This window comes from Lagenorhynchus albirostris, chromosome 3, assembly GCF_949774975.1.
Source record: "Lagenorhynchus albirostris chromosome 3, mLagAlb1.1, whole genome shotgun sequence".
NCBI lineage: Eukaryota > Metazoa > Chordata > Mammalia > Artiodactyla > Delphinidae > Lagenorhynchus > Lagenorhynchus albirostris.
The window spans coordinates 152095387-152118015 of NC_083097.1; the positions used below are offsets into that span (position 1 = coordinate 152095387).

The window sequence follows — 22629 nt, forward strand, 5'->3', positions numbered from 1 at the left end:
ATGTAAATACAGAGTTACACAAAGAAATGAAAAGCACCAAAAATGGAAACTACATGAATAACTACATGACTGTTTCTCTTTATCGTCAAACAATAACTATTTAACAAAATAATAATAATGTATTATGGGGTTTACAATACATGTACAAGTAAAATGCATGACAACAGTAACAAAGTTGGGGAGGGATAATAACAGTAAACTATTGTAAGATGTTTATATTATACACGAAGTGGTATGGCATCACTTGAAGGTAGACTGTGATAGGCTAAATATGCATACTAAAAATAACCACTAAAATAAAAAAGCATTATAACCAGCAAGTCAAAAATGGAGATAAAATGGGATCATAGGGAGGGAGGGAGGGAGGGGGAGAGGGGGGGGAGAGAGAGAGAGAGAGAGAGAGAGAGAGAGAGAGAGAGAGAGAGATTATAAAAAATACTTGATTGACAAAAAGTAGGCAGAGTACCTAAACAGACACACCAGTCAAAATGGCCATCATCAAAAAGTCTACAAACAATAAATGCCGGAGAGAGTGTAGAGAAAAGGGAACCCTCCTACACTGTCGGTGGGAATGTAAATTGGTGCAGCCACTATGGAGCACAGCATGGAGGTTCCCCAAAAAACTAAAAGTAGAGTTGCCATATGATCCAGCAATCCCACTCCTGGGCATATATCCAGACAAAACTATAATTTGAAAAGATACATGCACCCCAATGTTCATAGCAGCACTATTTACAACAGCCAAGACATGAGGGCAACCTAAATACCCATCGACAGATGAATGGTTAAAGAAGTTGTGGTATATATGTATACAATGAAATATTACTCAGCCATAAAAAAAAAGAAATAATGCCATTTACAGCTACATGGATGGACCTAGAGATTATCATACTAAGTGAAGTAAGTCAGAAAGAAAAAGGGATTTCGCTGGTGGTCCAGTGGTTAAGAATACGCCTTCCAATGCACGGGACGCAGGTTCAATTGCTGGTCAGGGAACTAAGATCCCACATGCCGCGGGGCAACTAAGCCCGTGTGCCACAACTAGAGAGCCCGCATGCCATACCACAACTAAGACCCAACGCAGCCAAAAATAAATAAATATTTTTAAAAAAAAAGAATCTGGGGCTTCCCTGGTGGCAGTGGTTGAGAGTCTGCCTGCCGATGCAAGGGACACGGCTTCGTGCCCAGGTCCAGGAAGATCCCACATGCCGCGGAGCAGCTAGTCCCCGTGAGCCACGGCCGCTGAGCCTGCGCATCCGGAGCCTGTGCTCCGCAACAGGAGAGGCCACAACAGTGAGAGGCCTGCGTACCACAAAAAAATAAAAATAAAAAATCTGCCTTCCAATACAGGGGATGCGAGTTACATCCTTGGTCAGGGAACTAAGATCCCACATGCGGCAGGGCAACTAAGCCTGCATGCCACAACCACTGAGCATGTGAGCCACAACTAGAAAGCCCGTGTTCTGCAACTACAGAGCCCACGCACTCTGCAGCCCCCGCGCTGCAACGACTGAGCCCACATGCCACAACTAGAGAGAAGCCTGCACGCCACAATGAAAGATCCTGCATGCCACAACGAAGACCCCGAGTGCTGCAACTAAGACCTGACACAGCCAAGAATAAAATAAATATTAAAAAAAAAGAGGGAAGACAAATACCATATGATATCACTTATATGTGTCATCTCACATATGACACAAATGAAGTTACCTACGAAACAGAAACAGACTTGTGGTTGCCAGGGTGGGGGATAGAGGAGAGTTGGATTGGAGTTTGGGACTAGCAGATGCAAACTATTATATATAGAATGGATAAACAACAAGATCCTATTGTATAGGACAGGGAACTATACTGAGTATCCTGTAATAAACCATAATAGAAAAGAATATTAGAAAGAATACATATGTATATAAATGAATCACTTTGCTGTACACCAGAAACTAACACAACACTGTATATCAACTATACTTCAATAAAAAAATAAAATAAATAAACAGACTCACAGACATAGAAAACAAACTTATGGTTATCAAAGGGAAAAAGGGTAGGGAGAGATAAATTAGGAGCTGGGGGTTAACAGTTACACACTATTATATATAAAACAGATAAACAACAAGGTCCTACTGTACAGCACAGGGAACTATATTCAGTATCTTGTAATACCTATAATGGAAAAGAATCTGAGAAAGAATATATATACATATCTGAATCACTTTGCTGTACACCAGAAACTAATACAACATTGTAAACCAGCTACACTTCAATAAAAAATTAAAAAAAAAAAAACTTGAGTGATCCAAAAAAGGTGCCCCCCAAAATCAAAAAAGGACATAAAGATGGCACAAATTAAAAACAAACATCAAGACAATATATTCAAATCTAACTATATCAATAATCACATAAAACTTGAAAGGTCTAAATACCCAAATTAAAGACAGAGACTGTCAGAATGGTAATAAAGACTCAACTATATGTGCTGCCTACAAGAAATTCACATTTCTTTTACATTTAAATGAGATCCTTAAATTAAATTTAAATGTAATTTAAAAGAAAAATTTTAATTACATTTAAATGTAAAGATACAAAAAGATTCAAAATAAGAGGATGAAAACAAAAACACTACAGTAAAACAAGTCAAAAGAAAGCTTGATGGCCACAGCATAATGGAAATAACAACAAAGGAAATAACAACAATAACAACAATGGAAATAACAACAAAGTGCACTCATGAGCTGCACTTAGAAAAAGTCACCCAGTGAAGAGACAGAGAAACCTATGAAGGATTCTACACTAGATAACGAGGTTGACACACCTATAATATAAGGAACATTTGAGAAGTTTATAATGGTTTAAAATAGTTTTCTTTCAAAACGTTGGGACTGTTGAAAGTTTTAAATTTTACAGGCATAGGTTTTGATGTTTAAAACTTATTTTAAGGGAGAAAAATCCCTTGACTTTGCTTAAACATTAAAAGTAATTAAATTGTTAATTGGACTTGTGCAGTATTAACAGCTACGTCATACAGTAAATGTGGGGAAAATCCATTTAGAAAATGATAAATTGTTTTTCCAGAATTACCGTCGTGGCATATTTTCAATTAGTTAATGTGTAATTCATAGTAGCAAAAGTTACATTTTTAAAACTACTTGTATAAACATTTTTCCCAAATCCTATGGTTCTTGTGCATAGTTTTTTTTTTAATATTTATTTTATTCATTTGGTTGCACTGGGTCTTGGTTGCAGCTCACCAGCTCCTTAGTTGCAGCACGTGTGCTCCTTAATTGCAGCCAGTGGGCTCCTTAGTTGCAGCTCGCCTCTCCTTAGTTGTGCAATGCGAACTCTCAGTTGCAGCATGCATGTGGGATCTAGTTCCCTGACCAGGGATCGAGCCCAGGCCCCCTGAACTGGGAGCATGGAGTCTTAACCAGTGTGGCACCAGGGAAGTCACTGTGCATAGTTTTTAAGAATCTTGGATTTAGAGACTGTCTTTTCACAAATTATAGGTTTTACAGAAATTGAAGAATTTTGACAGATAAAATATTGCTTCTATATAAGTAATGATTCTCTACCTTTTATCAAAAGTTCATCTTAGGGCTTCCCTGGTGGCGCAGTGGTTGAGAGTCTGCCTGCCGATGCAGGGGACACGGGTTCGTGCCTCAGTCTGAGAGGATCCCACATGCCGTGGAGCGGCTGGGCCCGTGAGCCATGGCCGCTGAGCCTGCACGTCCAGAGCCTGTGCTCCCCAACGGAAGAGGCCACAACAGTGAGAGGCCTGCGTACCGCAAAAAAAAAAGTTCATCTTAATCTCCTACATTGTGTTACATTATACGGCTTCTCTGTAACAATGTGTAGTTTGTATGCCTTTTTGTATCACAACCAGATAACCAACTAAAGTTGAAGTGACAATCCTACAAAATACAAAAGTCTTATTTCTGAAGACAATTTCAATTGGGGGAATTCTGTTAAATCACATGACTTTCATGCACTGGGCAAAATGGACTATAGGAATGAATCTGGCTTTAGGGTTATTAACCTTCTTGAAGTCAACCATCTAAGATCCTATATAAGCACTAATGGACAAAATTCAAAACTAAATGATAAAAGTTTATTTTTGAGAAATGTCTCAAGTTTTGAAGGTTTTTTTTTTAAGGAACACTCATTAAGGAAGTCACTGAAGTAGTATTTTTTAAACTGGAAAAAATCAATCCATGATGCCTGTAAAGTAAATCTAGGTAAATACCATATAAAGAAACTAAGCTAGTTGAAAACATGGCTATATTAGAAGGGAATTTTATTCTCATTCCTATATTATATATGTGACAGAATTGCAAAGAATGGAAATATTTATTTCTTCTAGGCAGCAGAAAAAGTAAGAGTGACTCGTATTTAATAGTCTGTAATATTAACATATATGGACTATATATCAGGATGAAGCAGTGTTAACACAAGATAGCATTTCTAAAATATTATTTTGAACATTAGGTCATTTGGTAATTTTCTATAGTTAAAAGATACTTCTCATGTTTTGAAACTAAATAAATGCGGGGAAATGGCTTAATTATAATTTTAGGCCCGCAGTTTGTAAGTTCCAGAAAAAGGGTATTTGCATGTGACAGGCATTGTATGCTTTAACCTCATGGATAACTATTTTTATCTACAGGTGAAAAGTTTTAATTATTTTAATAACTAGATATTTTGCTTTTCAGAGGTCTTAAAATGGAAGTAGACCCATTGTTTTGAGGGAATTCCATTACTTTATACAAAAACCAGTCATTCTACGTTTGGTCCTTAATAAAATTTTAATTTGGACAGATTTATTCCAGCTAAGCCATAAATGTTAACATGTAAACTTGTTTTTATTAAAGAATTGTCCTATGGGGACTTTCCTGGCAGTCCAGTGGTTAAGACCCATGCTTTGACTGCAAGGGGCATGGGTTCGATCCCTGGTCAGGGAACTAAGATCCTGCATGCCGCATGGCACGGTCAAAAAAAAAAAAATTCCCCTATCAATAAAAAGAAGGGAACTCCCCAGCAGTCCAGTGGTTAGGACTCCACACTTCCACTGCTGAGGACACAGATTCAATCCCTGATCGGGGAAGCAAAATCTCGCAAGTCACACAGCGCAGCCAAAAAAAAGAAAACTGGAGTAGCTATATTACTGTCATAAGAAGTAAATATCAGAACAAAGATTATCACCAGTGATTAAAAAAAGGTTATTTCATAACAATAACAGGCTCAATCAAGAGAGAAAAATCCTAAATGTTCACACACCTAATAACAAAACTTCAAAATACATGAAACAAAAATTGACAGAACTGAAAAGAGAAATAGGCAAATCCACAATTATAGTCAAAGGCTATAATACTTCCCTCAAAATATTTGTAGAATATTTGGAGAAAAACAATAAGGATACAGTAAATTTGACAACATTATCAACCAACTTGACCAGATTGACATTTATAGAAAACATCACCCAAAATACACATTCTTCTCAACTACACACAGAATATTTACCAAGATAAATGATATTCTAGGTCATAAAACAAGTTTCAATCAATTTAAAAAGGATTCAAATGTACAAAGTACACATGACCAATGTAATTAAATCAGAAATAACTAACAGAAAAACCTAGAAAAATTTCCAAGTATTTAAAAACTAAATGTTGTACCTCTAAATAACCTATGAATCAAAGAAGAAATCAAAGGGAAATTAGAAAGTATTTTGAATTAAATGAAAACACAACATGCAAAGAATTTGTGGGATGCTTTAGTAGTTCTTAAGCGAAAATTACACCATTAAACACCTATATTAGAAAAGAAGGTCTCTTGCTCAGCTTGACCTTAGCTTCCATTTAAGAAAGTAGAATCAAAAGAGAAAACGAAACTAAGCAGAAGAGGGACTTCCCTGGTGGTTCAGTGGGCAAGACTCTGCACTCCCAATGCAGGGGGCCCGGGTTTGATCCCTGGTCGGGGAACTAGATCCCACATGCGTGCTGCAACTAAGAGTCCGCATGTCGCAACTAAGAAGTCTGCATGCTGCAACTAAGACCCGGTGCAGCCAAAATAAACAAATATGTTTATAAATAAATAATAAAAAATAAAATAAGCACAAGAAAGGAAATAAAGATCAAAGTAGAAATCAATTAAACTGAAAACAGAAAAATTAAACAGAAAATCAGTGAATGCAAAAGTGATAAACCAGGCCAATCAAGATGAAGAAGAGCTGTATCAGGAATAAGAGAGGTGTTATCACCATACATTCTACAGATTTCAAAAGGTATAACAACGAAATATTATAAACAACTATTTATAACAAGAAATTCAACAATGTAGTTGAAATGGACAAATTCCTTGAAATATACAATCAAAGCTTACTCAAGAAAAGAGATAACTTTAATAGCATTATATGTATTAACGAAGTTGAAATTGTAGTTAAAATCCTTTCCACAAACAAAACTTCAAGCCCAGATGATTTTACTGGCAAATTCTATCAAACATTTAAGTTAGAAATAATATAAACTCTTCTAAAAAACTGAAGAGGATACATTTCCTAACTCATTCTATAAAGCCAAAATTACCCTGACATCAAAACCAGATAAAGACATTATAAGAAAACTACAAACCAATAACCCTCATGAAGATACGTGCAAAAATCCTAAATGAAATTTTAGCAAATCAAATCCAACATCAGGAGCAAGGGAAGTTTATCCCAAGAATGCTGGATTGATTTAATATTCAAAGATCAATGTAATTCACCACTCTGCCAGACTGAAAAAGAAAAATCATAACTTCATGTCATACACTAAGAAAAAACATTTGAAAAACAAACACTGTATGCTAACACATATATATGGAATATAAAAAAATGGTTCTGAAGAACGTAGGGGCAGGACAGGAATAAAGACGCAGACGTAGAGAATGGACTTGAGGACACGGAGAGGGGGAAAGGTAAGCTTGGATGAAGTGAGAGAGTGCCATGGACATATATACAGTACCAAATGTAAAATAGATACCTAGTGGGAAGCAGCAGCACAGCACAGGGAGATCAGCTTGGTGCTTTGTGACCACCTAGAGGGGTGGGATAGGGAGGGTGGGAGGGAATGCAAGAGGGAGGGGATATAGGGATATATGTATATGTATAGCTGATTCACTCTGTTATAAGGCAGAAACTAACACACCATTGTAAAGCAATTATACTCCAATAAAGATGTGAAAAAAGAAAAAAGAAAAAACATTTGACAAAATCCAATACCCATTCCTGATCAAAACTCTCAGATGGTTTTACTTTTAGAGCACATAGTTATGCCTAAGCTCTCTTTCATAAAGGGTTGAACAGATACTAACAACAAAACAAATGCTATGAGATTCAAAAAACTATTCTCTAAAAGATGGAGAAAAAAATGGCAGACAGGAATTTATCTTTCCATTTCCAGGAAAGCTAAAACTTATCTAACTGAAATACTTCAAATTTACAACTGAGAATCCTGAAAATGGGGAATTGAAGATTGAAGAAGACAAGAATAAATACAGGTGGACCCTGAACAACGAGAGGGTTATGGGTACCGACCCTCCGCAGAGTCAAAAATTTGTGTATAACTTACAGGCGGCACCCTATATATACACGGATCCTCCATATCTGCAAATCCTCCATAACTGCGGTTCTGCATCTGCAGGTTCAACCAACCACAGATCATGTAATACAGTAATATTTACTATTGAAAAAAATCCATGTATAAGTGGACTCATGCAGTTCAAACCTGTGTTGTTCAAGGATCAACTGTAGATCCAATTCATTGGATCTAACTGGCCCCATGGATTGTTTTGGGACCAACAGAATCCAACTGGGTACTGATCCTTATGTGCATCTTTCTTCAGGCAGAGAGGCAGGTGATCCAACTGATATCAAAGAAGTGATTTCATGATACAGTACGCTTTTTGTACTCTCTTATATAAATGTGTTTCTTACAATATGTCTACCAGCTTATATCATACAACAGAAACTTTTAATAAACAGTTACTATGTACTGCAGACTTATTATGTGTCAGGTACTTTAAATACATCACCTCATTTAATTCCTCTCAAAATTCCTGTGAGGACTTCCCAGGTGGCACAGTGGTTAAGAATCCGCCTGCCAATGCAGGGGACATGGGTTCGATCCCTGGGCTGGAAGATCCCACATGCCACGGAGCAACTAAGCCCATACACCACAACTACTGAGCCTGTGCTCTAGAGCCCATGAGCCACAACTACTGAGCCCACGTGCCACAACTACCAAAGCCCACGCACCTAGAGCCCGTACTCCACAAGAGAAGCCGCCGCAATGAGAGGCCTGCACACCGCAACGAAGAGTAGCCCCCGCTTGCCACAACTAGAGAAAGCCCATGTGAAGCAATGAAGACCCAACACAGCCAAAAATAAATTTATTAAAAAAAAAAAAAGATACATGCACCCCTATGTTCATAGCAGCACTGTTCACAATAGCCAAGACATGGAAACAACCTAAATGTCCATCAACAGATGAGTGGAGAAAGGAAATGTGATACATATATACAATGGAATGCTACTCAGCCATAAAAAAGAACGAAATAATGCCATTTGCAGCAACATGGATGCAACTAAAGATTATCATACTGAGTGAAGTAAGTCAGAAAGAGAAAGACAAATACCATATGATATCACTTACATGTGGAATCTAAAATACAACATGAACCTATCTATGAAACAGAAACAAAATCACGGACATAGAGAACAGATTGGTGGTTGCCAAAGGGGGAGTGGGTTGGGGGAGGGATGGAGTGGGAGGTTGGGGTTAGCAGCTGTAAACTTTTATATATAGAGTGGATAAACAACAAGTTCCCACTGTATAGCACTATATAGAGAACTATATCTGGTATCCTATGATAAACCACAATGGAAAAGAATATTTTTAAAAAAGAATGTATATATACATAAATATACAAAAAACTGAATCACTTTTCTATACAGCAGTAATTAACACAACATTTTAAATCAATTATACTTCAATTTAAAAAAGAAAGGGAGGGACGGAGGGAGGAAGGAAGGAAGGAAGGAAGAAAAAAGTAAGACATTTCCTGGCTTCTTCTGCACCAGAGAACTAGAATGTTTTCTTGAAGAAATATTGAAATAAATAAAACAGCAGCACCAACAAGTAAAGCTTAATACAGGTATTTTTTGATAATGTCTACTAATATAGGCCAAGCACTATTGTTAGGTATTTAAGATACAAAATTCTTAACCTCTAGGAAATCATGGTCTAGTGTTAAAGGCAGTAAAACACAGCGGCAGTTTCAAAACAGTGTGACAATCAATACTACAGAAATATAGGTTCTATGAAAGCATAAGAGATGGCCAACTGACCCCAATCTTGGAAGATCTGCAAGGACCCGCCCCCCCGCCCGCCAAAGAAACTGACATCTAAGCTGAAGAATAAATTAAAGTTACTGCTGTCAGCAGTGCAAAGAGCAGAAGAAATATCAAGTAATTCATTTAATTTTAAACTCACAGCCCAAAAGAATGACTGTACCAACTACTTTTTTACACTGTAAAACAAAGTCTTTTTTAAAAATGCACAAAAATACCAAGAACATAAAGTAATATTAAAAGAACATAAAGTAATATTAAAAATTAGTTGGTGCGGGCTTCCCTGGTGACGCAGTGGTTGAGAGTCCTCCTGCCAATGCAGGGGACACACGTTCGTGCCCCAGTCTGGGAGAATCCCACAAAAAAAAAAAAAAAAGAAAAGAAAAATTAGTTGGTAGACCAGTTTTATGAACAAATCCTAGTAAACCTTAAAGAACAGAAAATTCCTCTACTATTTAAACTGGTAGAACATTAAAATAATGAAAAGCTTCCTCTATTTTATACCATAAACCTAATCCTAAAATCTGATGAAAACAATACCAAAAAAAGACAATTACATAAAACAAACGCCACTAGGAATACAGATGCAAACTCATAAATGATATACTGAGAAAGAAAATTCAATATTATGTTAATGTAATATATCATGACCAAGTAAGATTTACTCCAGAAATGCAAAGATGTTCCAAAATTTAAAACTGTATTAATATATAATACTAACTGATAACAGGAGAAAAACTGTATCATCATCTTGCTAAATAATGAAATTTGATTAAATATTTGATTAAACATACATTTCTAAAAATACTAATAGTAAATAAGCAGTTAAAGAATATTTCTGAAACATAATAAAGAACAGAAATATGAAACATACAGCAAAACATCAGAATACTTCCACAATTAAATTCAAGATCAAGATAAAGATGTACTCTATCACTGACATCAATCACCATTATTGTGGAGTCTACAGTCAATGCAATAAAACAAGCAAAAAAGTTAATTGTAAACACTAGAAAGGAAAAGAGAAAAATTATCATTATTAGCAGATATAAGTGCCTATCTAAAAAACATAAGATAATCAACTGAATATTTATTTCAAAAATATGTTATAGATCAATGGAACAAAATAGAAAATCCAAAAACTAACCTATTTACAGACAAGATTTTAATTTACAATAAAGGTGAAATTTCAAATCTTTGGAGAAAGGATAGATTGCTGAAAAACATTGGTAGAAGTGCCTAACCACTGAGACTCAGTTTTTCAATATAAATGTACACTGTTTAGAGACACATGTAAATGTGGTAGCAATGTAAAGAAAAGAATGGAAAAGATAAATATAGTAGTTACCTCTGGATGTGTGGAAAGAGACGCATTTGGGGAGGGTCCACACTAAGTCAAGAGGGCTTCAAATATGGTGAATACATGTGTTCAGATTCTTTTTTTTAAACTATGCATTTACATATTATGCACTCTCCTGTACATACAATATATTTGACAATTTTTAAAAATTTAATGAGATAAATCTGTATGTGCTGTTATAGAAAGATCTACAAGTAATATTAAGTGAAAAAGCAAAACATTATGTGTCACGTGATTCGTTTCCTGTAAAAGTTTTTATTGATGGTATTATGGATAAAGATTTTTTTTTCTGGAAGAATACAGAAGAAATTGTTACCTTTCATTAAATGTACACTGACTCAGATGTACATCCTCATTATACACCTTTCTACAGTTTTATTTTCAAACACTTTTGAACTGTTTTTATTCTGTTTTGATTTTGTAACAGGTATGTATATAACTTTTTTTTTTTTTTTGCGGTACACGGGCCTCTCACTGTTGTGGCCTCTCCCGTCGCGGAGCACAGGCTCTGGACGTGCAGGCTCAGCGGCCATGGCTCACGGGCCCAGCCGCTCTGCGGCATGTGGGATCTTCCCGGGCCGGGGCATGAACCCGTGTCCCCTGCATCGGCAGGCGGACTCCCAACCACTGCACCACCAGGGAAGCCCTAACTTTTTAATATAAATGTACATGTATAACTATTTTACTCTTGTCAATATTAAGTTTAGTTATCCAAATAGTAGCATCAATGGATTGTTCTCTTCTTTATACTTATATACTTTAAAAAAGAACTATTTAGACAAAATCCTAATTAAAAATCGGACTACAAGAAAGTTCCCCCCCAGAAAAACAAATATCCAACAGAAATATGAAAAACTGTTCCATCTTGCTTATTATTAAAAACATACTTCTGATTATCAAGTTGGGAAAAATAAAAAATGTCATAAGTCTTTGCAGGGAACAAGGAAATTAACACACTACTGATAAGAATATAAATGAGACTATTCAGACTGTAAAGGTTCTGACAGAGTATACCATATTAAAATTCTAAACTGATTTTGTAGGGATTATGGAGTCAAGGATTTCTAAGCAAGCAAGTACAAAGATCTAAAATTTAAATTCTTAGAAAAAAGCTGGAGTAAGCTAAGTGAAATTTAGAGAGAAAAAACTGAAGGCAGAGAAGCAAGTTAAGCGTCTGCTATAAGAACTCAAATAACAAGTGATCAAGAAAATAAATGAAAAATGGAACAGGAAGGACAGATGTGAGTGTCATTTAAGAGGTTAAACGCTAAAGGATGTGGGACTCCCCTGGTGGTCCAGTGGTAAAGAATCCGCCTCCCAATGCAGGGGATGCGGGTTCAATCCCTGGTCGGGGAACTAAGATCCCACATGCCACGGGGCAACTACTGAGCCCGCACACCTCAACTAGAGAACTGTGTGCCTCAAACTACAAAGCCCACGTGCTCTGGAGCCCGAAAGCCGCAACTACAAAGACCAACACGCTCTGGAGCCCATGCACCACAATCAGAGAGAGAAAACCCTCGCACCACAACCAAGATCCCACATGCCGCAACAAAGACCCGACGCAGCCAAAAATAAAAATAAATTTAAAAAAAAAAGAAAAATCATATTAAAAAAGCTAAAGGATATGGTGAATCATTTGTGGTGAATGATTAGGTATAAAACATCAGATAGATGAAAGAGTTAGAGATAATTCTGAGCTTTATAACTTGAGGTAAATGAGTGGTTCTACCATCAAATGAGATAGAAGATAAAGAAGAGCGAGAGGTAAACTTAGAGGAAAAAACTATGACTTACTTCACTGGCTTACTGGATGTGACCTATAGACAGGTACAAATCTCCAATTAACAAATGGAAATAGGGAACAAAGGAAAGATGTTAAGATCTATTACAGCACTGTCCAACAAAGCTTTCTACAATGAAGGAAATGTTCTATACCTGCGATAACACAGCAGGTACTAGAGGTGACTAGTGCAAGAAAGGAACTGATTTTTCCTTGTATTTAATTTTAATTAATTTAAATTTAAATAGCTACAGGTGGCTAGTTGCTACCACATTGGACAGAGTATATCTAGAGACTTAAAAGGCATTTCCATTGTCTTTCTCTCTTTCCAAACATATGAAAATTAAGATTCACATCTAACTTATTCAAATAGTTTTAAAATACCACCTTCAGTTAATATAAAACTGAGGAACTATGATCCATCCTCAGCCAAACAGTATGATTTCTTTCTTTTAAGTAATTTTTTTTTTTTCGGTACGCGGGCCTCTCACTGTTGTGGCCTCTCCCTTTGTGGAGCACAGGCTCCGGACACGCAGGCCCAGCGGCCATGGCTCATGGGCCCAGCCGCTCCATGGCATGTGGGATCTTCCCAGACCGGGGCACAAACCCGTGTCCCCTGCATCGGCAGGCAGACTCTCAACCACTGTGCCACCAGGGAAGCCCTTAAGTAATTCTTAATTCCATTTACAAATCAAAATGAAGCTAAGTAAAAACTGCATGGTCAGGACTTCCCTGACGGTCCAGTGGTTAAAACTTTGCCTTCCAATGCAGGGGGTGCGGGTTTGATCCCTGGTCGGGGAGCTAAGATCCCACATGCCTCCCGGCCAAGACACCAAAACATAAAACAGAAGAAATATTGTAACAAATTCAATAAAGACTTAAAAATGGTCCACAACAAAAAAAAAAACCTTAAAAAAATTTTTTTAATTAAAAAAAAAAATCAAAAAACTTCATGGTGTCATTAAGGTATAGTCTCACAAAACAAACCAGTCACAGATAAGGAGGCCTAGTCTGAGACCTAGTGCTCTACTCTTCATAATACTGACCTCTCCATCACTATCAGATATCACAATGAATGCATCCTCAAGTCTACGCTTCTTCTTCACATTGACAGGACTGGTAGTTTCTATATCTTTCCTCTCCAGGTTCTGAGCTTCAGAGACTTCTTTAACTTTTTTCTTTCTCCGCGGCATCCTTTTGTCTGAAATACAAGGAAAAATAATTTAAAGTATAAGTTTTTTAGATGCTATTTGTAATTTGGTCATGTAAAAAAAAAAGATATGCATCTAACAGAAGTAAAACTGGATTTCTGAACTCTTCTACTACTCATTAAGATTTGTATTTTTTCTATAAAGGAAAAAATACATATATAAATATATAAACCTCATCTCTTCAGCGATATTTCAATAGGAAAAATACAATAATTTATCCTAGTTCCTTAAACATTAACTTAAATAACTGGTCCTCTTGACTATATATTATTATTTATTTAAAAGTTTTTTTTTAATACCAATGCCTCAACCCAATAAAGGACATCTTCAAAATACCCACTGCTAATATCATACTTAAAGGTGAAAGACTAAATGCTTTCCTCTTAGGACAGGAACAAGACAAGAATGTCTGCTTTCATCATTTCTATTGAACATTATACTGGAGGCTCTAGACAGGTCAATTAAGCAAGAAGAAGAAATAAAAGACATCCAAATAGGAAAGGAAGAAGTAAAACTACTGCCTTTTGTAGATGGCATGATCTTGTATTCAAAAAATAAGAACTAAGAAATCCACTAAAAAACTGTTATAATTAATGAAAAAGTTCAGCAAGATTGCTGGATACAAGGTAAATATACAAAAATCAATTATACTGTTATCTACTAGCAATAAATAATCCAAAAATGAAAATTTTAAATTCCATTCTTAATAGCATCAAAAATAATAAAATTCGTAAATAATAATAAAATTCTTAACAAAATTTAACAAAAGTGCAACACCTGCAACTGAAAACTTTAAAATATTGTTGAAAGATATAAAAGATCTAAGTAAATGCAAAGACATCCCATGTTCATGAACTGGAAGACTTGACATTGTTAAGACAACAATATTCCCCAAATTGCTCTACAGATACAACATAATCCCTAATACAATTCCTATTGGCTTTTTTGTAGACATAGACAAGTTGATCCTAAAATTCATATGGAAAAACAGAGGTCCCAGAATAGCCAAAATAATCTTGAAAAAAAGGAACAAAGCTGAAGGACTCACACATCTCAATTTCAAAACTTACTACAAAGCTACATCATCAAGACCGTGTGGCACTGGCACAAGAACAGAAATAAAGATAAATGGAATCAAAGAACTATTCATTATGTGACAGTCAGGAAAACACCCACACATTTGCTATCAATTGCTTTCGACAAAGGTACCAAGATAGTTCAATGGGCAAAGTATAAGTCTCTTCAACAAATGGTACTGGCACAACCAGATATCCAAATGCAAAAGAATGAAACTGGACCTCTACCTCACATAATAAAGAACTGCATGAAATAAATGGATCAAAGACCAGAATGAAAGAGCAAAACCTATAAAATTCTTAAGCAAAACATAGGCATAAAGCTTTGTCATCTTGGACAGGCAATAGTTTGTTAAATATGACATAAAAAGCATAAACAACAATGGGACTTCCCTGGTGGCGCAGTGGTTAAGAATCCACCTGCCAATGCATGGGACATGGGTTCAAGCCCTGGTCCGGGAAGATCCCACATGCCACACAGCAACTAAGCCCATGCACCACAACTACTGAGCCTGCACTCTAGAGCCCGTGATCCCCAACTACTGAGTGCACGTGCAACAACTACTGAAGCCTGCATGCCTAGAGCCCATGCTCTGCAAAAGAGAAGCCATCGCAGTGAAGCACACGCACCGCAATGAAGAGCAGCCCCCACTTGCCGCAACTAGAGAAAGCCTGTGCGCAGCAACAAAGACCCAACGCAGCCAAAAATAAATAAATAAAATAAACATATGTATTTTTTTAAAAAAGCATAAGCAACAAAAGAAAGAACAGATAAACTGGGCTTCATCTTATTAAAAACCTTTGTGCTCCAAACCATAATATTAAGAAAAGTTTAAAAAAATAATAAAGAATGGGAAAAATATTTGCAAAGCATCTATATAATAAAGGAACTGTATACAGAATATATAAAGAACTCTTGCAACTCAACAGTAAAAGGGCAAATAAACCAACTATAAAATGGGCAAAGAATATGAACACACATTTCTCCAAAGAAGATATATAAATGACCAGTAAGCACATGAAAAGGTGTTCAACACAATTAGTCATCAGGCAAATGCAAAGCCCACTAATGATTGCTATAAAAAAATAATAGAAAACAACAAGTGCTGACGAGGATATGGAGAAATTGGAATCCTAGTATATTGTTGATGGGAATGTAAAATGGTTCAGTCACTGTGGGGGAAAAAAGAAGGAATGAAGTATTAATACAGGCTACAACATGAATAAACCTTGAAAACATGTTTAGTCAAAGAAGGCAGTCACAAAATATCACATTTTATATGAAACATCCAGAAGAGCAAATCTATAAACATAGAAAGTAGATTAGTGGTTGTCAAGGACAGGGGGATTGGAAGAGTTGAAGAGTAACCACTAAGGGGCAGAGAGATTTCTTTTTTGAGGTAATAAAATGTTTTAAAATTCTATACTTTTCAACTGCATGTTTTTTAATTGAAAATATAATTGATGTACAATATTATTTTCAGGTATATTAGATAGTGATCTGACATTTGCATACATTATGAAATGATCACCATAATAAGTCTAGTAACTCATCTGCACCCATACAAAACTATTAAAATATTACTGACCATATTCCTTATGCTATTACATCCTCATGGCTTATTTATCTTTTAACTAGAGATTTATACCTCAATCCCTTTCATCAATTTTGCCCCATCTCCAATCCCCCTCCCCTTTGGCAACCGCCGGTTTATTCTCTGTATCTATGAGTCTGTTTTGTTTTGTTTTTTAGATTCCACATATAAGTGAGATCACACATCTGTACTTGTCTTTTTCTGTCAGACTTATTTCACTTAGCATAATACCCTCTAGATCTATCTATGCTGTTCCAAATGGCAAAATTTCATTTTCTTATGGCTCAGTAATATTTCACTGTGTGTGTGTGTGTGTGTGTGTGTGTGTGTGTGTGTGTGTGTGTGTGTATGACTTCTTCTTTATCCACTAACATATCAATAGACATTTAGGTTGCTTCCATATCTTGGTTACTGTAAATAATGCTGCAATTAACACTGGTGTGCATATATCTTTTCAAATTAGTGTTTTTGTTTTCTTCGGGTAAATACTCAGAGGTGAAATTGCTGGATTATATGGCAGTTCAGTTTTTTAATTTCAGTTGTATAGTTTAAGTGGGTGGATTATATGGTAAGTGAATCATATCTCAAAGTTGTGGGGGATTTTTATTTTAAGAAAACAGCAAATGTTGTCAAGGATGTGGAGAAATTTTTTATAAATTTATTTATTTATTGGCTGTGTTGGGTCTTTGTTGCTGTGTAAGGTCTTTCTCTAGTTGCAGCAAGCAGGGACTACTCTTCATTGCGTTGCACGGGCTTCTCATTGTGGTGGCTTCTCTTGTTGCAGAGCACCGGCTCTAGGCATGTGGGCTTCAGTAGTTGTGGCACACGGGCTCAGTAGCTGTGGCTCACAGGCTCTAGAGCACAGGCTCAGTAGTTGTGGCACATGGGCTTAGTTGCTCCACGGCATGTGGGATCTTCCTGGACCAGGGCTCGAACTCGTGTCCCCTGAGTTGGCAGGCAGATTCTTAACCACTGCACCACCAAGGAAGTCCCAAGGATGCAGAGAAATTAAAACTTTCATCCACTGCTAGTGAGAATATAAAATTCTGCAGCTGCTGTGGAAAATAGCTTGGCAATTCCTCAAAAAGTTAAAATACACTTAGCAATTCTACTCCCAGGTAAACACCCAATAAAATTAAAAAGTATTCAAAAAAAAAACTTGTACTTAAATGTTCATAACAGCCTTAATTATAATAGCCAAAAAATGTAAATAACCCAAATGATGAATGGATACACAAAATGTGGGACATCCATAAAATGGAATATTGGTCAGCCTTAAAAAGGAATAAAGTACTAATACATGCTACAACATGGATAAACCTTGAAAACATTATGTTAAATGAAAGCAGCCAGACACAAAAGCCCACATATTGTATGATTCTGTCTATATGAAACATCCTGAATAGACAAATCTACAGAGACAGAAAGCAGATTAAGACTGCTAGAAGTTGGAGGAGAGAGAAATATAGACTGACTACTTAATGACTATAGGGTTTCTTTCTGGGGTGATGAAAATGTTTAAAATTAGAAAGTGGTGATAGCTGCACAACATTTTGAAGGTACAAAAAGCTATTAAATTATACACTTTAAAATGACTAAAATGTTGGATTTTATGTTCTATGAATTCTACCTAAATTAAAAAAAAAACCTCCCCAGGTGATTTTACATTATAACCAAAGCAGAGACTTAATGACTTAAATAGTCACTGATTTAAAAAGAACAACCTTAGGACTTCCCTGGTGGCGCAGTGGTTAAGAATCCACCTGCCAATGCAGGGGACACGGGTTTGAGCCCTGGTCCGGGAAGACCCACATGCCACAGAGCAACTAAGCCCGTGTGCCACAACTACTGAGCCTGAGTGCCACAACTACTGAAGCCCACGGGCCTAGAGCCCATGCTCCACAACAAGAGAAGCCACCACAATGAGAAGCCCACGCACCACAACTAGAGAAAGCCAGTGTGCAGCAACGAAGACCCAACATGGCCAATAAATAAATAAATTTATTAAAAAAAAAAAAAAGAACAACCTTAGGGACTTCCCTGGTGGCATAGTGGATATGACTCCACGCTCCCAATGCAGGGGACCCAGGTTTGATCCCTGGTCAGGGAACTAGGTCCCACATGCACGCTGCAACTAAGAGTTCGCATGCCACAACTAAGGAGCCTGCCTGCCGCAACTAAAACCTAACGCAACCAAATTTTTTTTTTTAAGGCAAAGCAATTATAAAAAAATAAAATAAAAAGAACAACCTTAACTGTGTTACAAACTGCTCAAACTGTTTAATCATCCAACTACTCCTAAGGGAAATGTTACATCTTATTATCAAAAAAAGTCTGTACAGGGCTTCCCTGGTGGCGCAGTGGTTGGGAGTCCGCCTGCCGATGCAGGGGACGCGGGGATTCGTGCCCCGGTCCGGGAGGATCCCACGTGCCATGGAGCGGCTGGGCCCATAAGCCGTAGCTGCTGAGCCTGCGCGTCCGGAGCCTGTGCTCCGCAATGGGAGGGGCTCCAGCAGTGAGAGGCCCACGTACCGCAAAAAAAAAAAAAAAAGTCTGTACAATCCTAGTATTAAGGGAGGATAGTAATAAAATGTACACCCAAACACTTCCAATCCAGAGTCATTCACAAAATCATTCCCTATCATAAGAATGGAAGCTAAACACAAATTTCTATTCTTAATGCATATTTTTTAATGACTTAAGTCTTGAAGAAATCACACAGAAAAGAAGAAAATATTAAGCTAATAGGTAAATTTTTTACTGTAGTATAGATGATTTACAATACTGTGTTGGTTCCAGGTGTACAGCAAGGTGATTCGGGTTTTTTTTTTCAGATTATTTTCCCTTACAGGTTATTATAAGATACCAAATACTGTTGTTCCCTGTGTTATACAGTAAATCCTTGCTGCTTATCCATTTTATGTATAGTAGTTTGTATCTGTTAATCCCCTACTCCTAATTTATCCCTCCCCACCCTTCCCTTTCCCCATTGGTAACCGTAAGTTTGTTTTCTATGTCTGTGAGTCTGTTTCTGTTTTATATACAGATTCATTTGTATTATTTTTTAGATTCCACATATAAGTATTATTATATACTTGTCTTTCTGTCTGACTTCACTTAGTATGATAATCTCTAGGGCCATCCATGTTGCTGCAAATGGCATTATTTTATTCAATTTCATGGCTGAGTAATATTCCATTTTACACACACACACACACACACACACACACACACACACACACACACCCCACATCTCCTTAAACCAATCATCTATTGATGGGCATCTAGGTTGTTTCCATGTCTTGGCTATTGTAAATAGTGCTGTTATGAACATTGGGGTGTCTGTATCTTCTCAAATTAGAGGTTTTGTTTTTCGTTTTATACAGCAGATCAAATTAGAGTTTTTTTCATCTTTTCTGGATATATGCCTAGGAGTAGGATTACTGGATCATATGGTATCTCTACTTTTACTTTTTTAAGGAACTCCATAACTGTTTTCCATAGTGGCTGCATCAATTTACATTCCCACCAACAGTATAAAAGGGTTCCCTTTTCTCCACACTCTCTCCAGCATTTGTTATTTGTAGACTTTTTGATAGTCATTTTGACCAGCGTGAGGAATCACAAGATCTGAGATATGCCTGTATATGAAATTCTAGAAAAGACTAATATAATCAATAGTGGAAAGAAAACAAACAAGTAATTGCCTTAGGGCAGACTGGGGGAGAGAGAGAAATGACTGATAACAGGCACAAGGGTACCTCCTGAGATAAGTGTTCTGTATCTTGATTATGGTGGTGGTGGGCTTCCCTGGTGGCGCAGTGGTTGAGAGTCCGCCTGCCGATGCAGGGGACACGGGTTTGTGCCCCGGTCCCAGAAGATCCCACATGCCGCGGAGCGGCTGGGCCCGTGAGCCATGGCCGCTGAGCCTGCGCGTCCGGAGCCTGTGCTCCACAATGGGAGAGGCCACAACAGTGAGAGGCCCTTGTACCGCCAAAAAAAAAAAAAAAAAAAAAAATTAGCCAGAGTGGTGCTGGGAAAACTGGACAGCTACATGTAAAAGAATGAAATTAGAACACTCCCTAACACCATACACAAGAATAAAACTCAAAATGGATTAAAGACCTAAATGTAAGGCTGGACACTATAAAGCTCTTAGAGGAAAACATAGGCAGAACACTCTCTGACATAAATCACAGCAAGATCTTTTTTAAAAGACCCACCTCCTAGACTAATGAAAACAAAAATAAACAATGGGACCTAATTAAACTTAAAAGCTTTTGCACATAAAAGGAAACTATAACAAAATGAAAAGCCAACCCTCAGAATGAGAGAAAATATTTGCCAACGAAGCAATTGACAAGGGATTAATCTCCAAAATATACAAAGAGCACATGCAACTCAATATCAAAAATACAAACAACCCAATCAAAACATGGGCGGAAGACCTAAATAGACATTTCTCCAAAGAAGACATACAGGTGGCCAATAAACACATGAAAAGATGCCCAAGATCACTAATTATTAGAGAAATGCAAATCAAAACTACAATGAGGTATCACCTCACACCAGTCAGAAGGGCCATCATCAAAAAAAATCTACAAACAATAAATACTGGAGAGGGTGTGAAGAAAAGGAAACCCTCTTGCACTGTTGGTGGGAATGTAAATTGATACAGACACTATGGAGAACAGCATGGGGGTTCCTTAAAAAACTAAAAACAGAACTGCCATATGACCCAGCAATCCCACTCCTGGGCATATACCCGGAGAAAACCATAATTCAAAAAGATACATGCACCCCAATGTTCACTGCAGCGCTATTTACAATAGCCAGGACATGGAGCAAACCTAAATGTCCATCGACAGAAAAATGGATAAAGATGATGTGGTACATATATAAAGTGGAATATTAACCATAAAAAGGAATGAAACTGTGCAATCTGCAGAGATGTGGATGGACCCAGAAACTGTCATACAGAGTGAAGTAAATCAGAAAAAGAAAAATATCGTATAATATCGCTTATATGTGGAATCCAGAAAAATGATACAGATGAACTTATCTGCAAAGCTGAAATAGACACAGATGTAGAGAATGAATGTATGGATACCGGGGGGCGGGGGGGAAGGAGGGGGTGGGATGAATTGGGAGACTGGGACTGACATACATACACTACTATGTATAAAACAGATCACTAATGAGAACCTACTGTACAACACAGGAAACTCTACTCAATTTTCTGTGGTGACCTAAATGGGAAGGAAATCCAAAAAAGAGGGGCTATATGTATACATATAGCTGATTCACTTTGCTGTACAGCAAAAACTAACACAACACTGTAACTATACTTCAATAAAAATTAATTTAAAAAAAAACAGGAATTTTCAAATCATCACTAAAGACTAGAGAAGTGATCCCATGCCAAATAAGCAAAATTTGGAGGAGTTTTATTAGAAAATATTTTGGTTGAAAAAAATCAGAGAGACTATGCTGATCCAAAACCATAGTCCCAGGGACTCCTTTGGTGGCGCAATGGTTAAGAAACCGCCTGCCAATTCAGAGAACATGGGTTCGATCCCTGGTCCAGGAAGATCCCACATGCCACACAGCAACTAAGCCCGTGTGCCGTAACTACTGAGCCTGCGCTCTAGAGCCCGCAAGCTACAACTACTGAGCCCATGCATGGCAACTAGTTAAGCCCATGTGCTCTAAGGCCCACGTGCCACAACCACTGAGCCCATGTGCTGCAACTACTGAAGCCCGCGCGCCTAGAGCCCATGCTCTGCAACAAGAGAAGCCACCGCAATGAGAAGCCCGCACACCACAATGAAGAGCAGCCCTGCTCGCCACAACTAGAGAAAGCCCGCATGCAGCAATGAAGACCCAATGCAGCCAAAAAAATTAATTAATTAAACAAACTAAAAAAAAAAAAAATAGTCCCATACTTGAAAAACAAAACCGGAAAAGGGGAAAAGTAAAAGAGATTATTTTTATAACTTTCCTTCTCTCTCTTTCTCTCTCCCTCTGCTATGTCTTTGCTCTATCTCTGTCTCTTTCATGAACACGCACACATACACACATACACACTGACTCATCCATATACCTCGGTTCTGCGTGATGAAATCAATAGACAGACTCTTTTGGAACCTTCAGAGAGCAGAAAACTGAAATGCTAACTAGTGAGTAGATAGGGCTACAGGAATAAAGGATGACCTGATGAGA

General features: G+C 37.3%; 1 protein-coding gene across 5 annotated transcripts in view; it reads right to left on the bottom strand.

Moving 5' to 3' along the window:
• The window catches only part of UIMC1 (ubiquitin interaction motif containing 1), a 138442-nt gene that overhangs the window by 111085 nt on the left and 4728 nt on the right, over positions 1-22629 (bottom strand). For 4 of the 5 annotated variants that reach the window (XM_060144302.1, XM_060144297.1, XM_060144300.1 and 1 more), the window contains exon 2: positions 13572-13726. In XM_060144302.1, the coding sequence (XP_060000285.1) occupies positions 13572-13718 (147 nt within the window). In that variant the 5' untranslated portion in view covers positions 13719-13726. Of the gene's footprint in view, positions 1-13571; positions 13727-20168; positions 20363-22629 lie in introns of those variants that run through there. The other variant, XM_060144298.1, reaches the window with a different exon arrangement.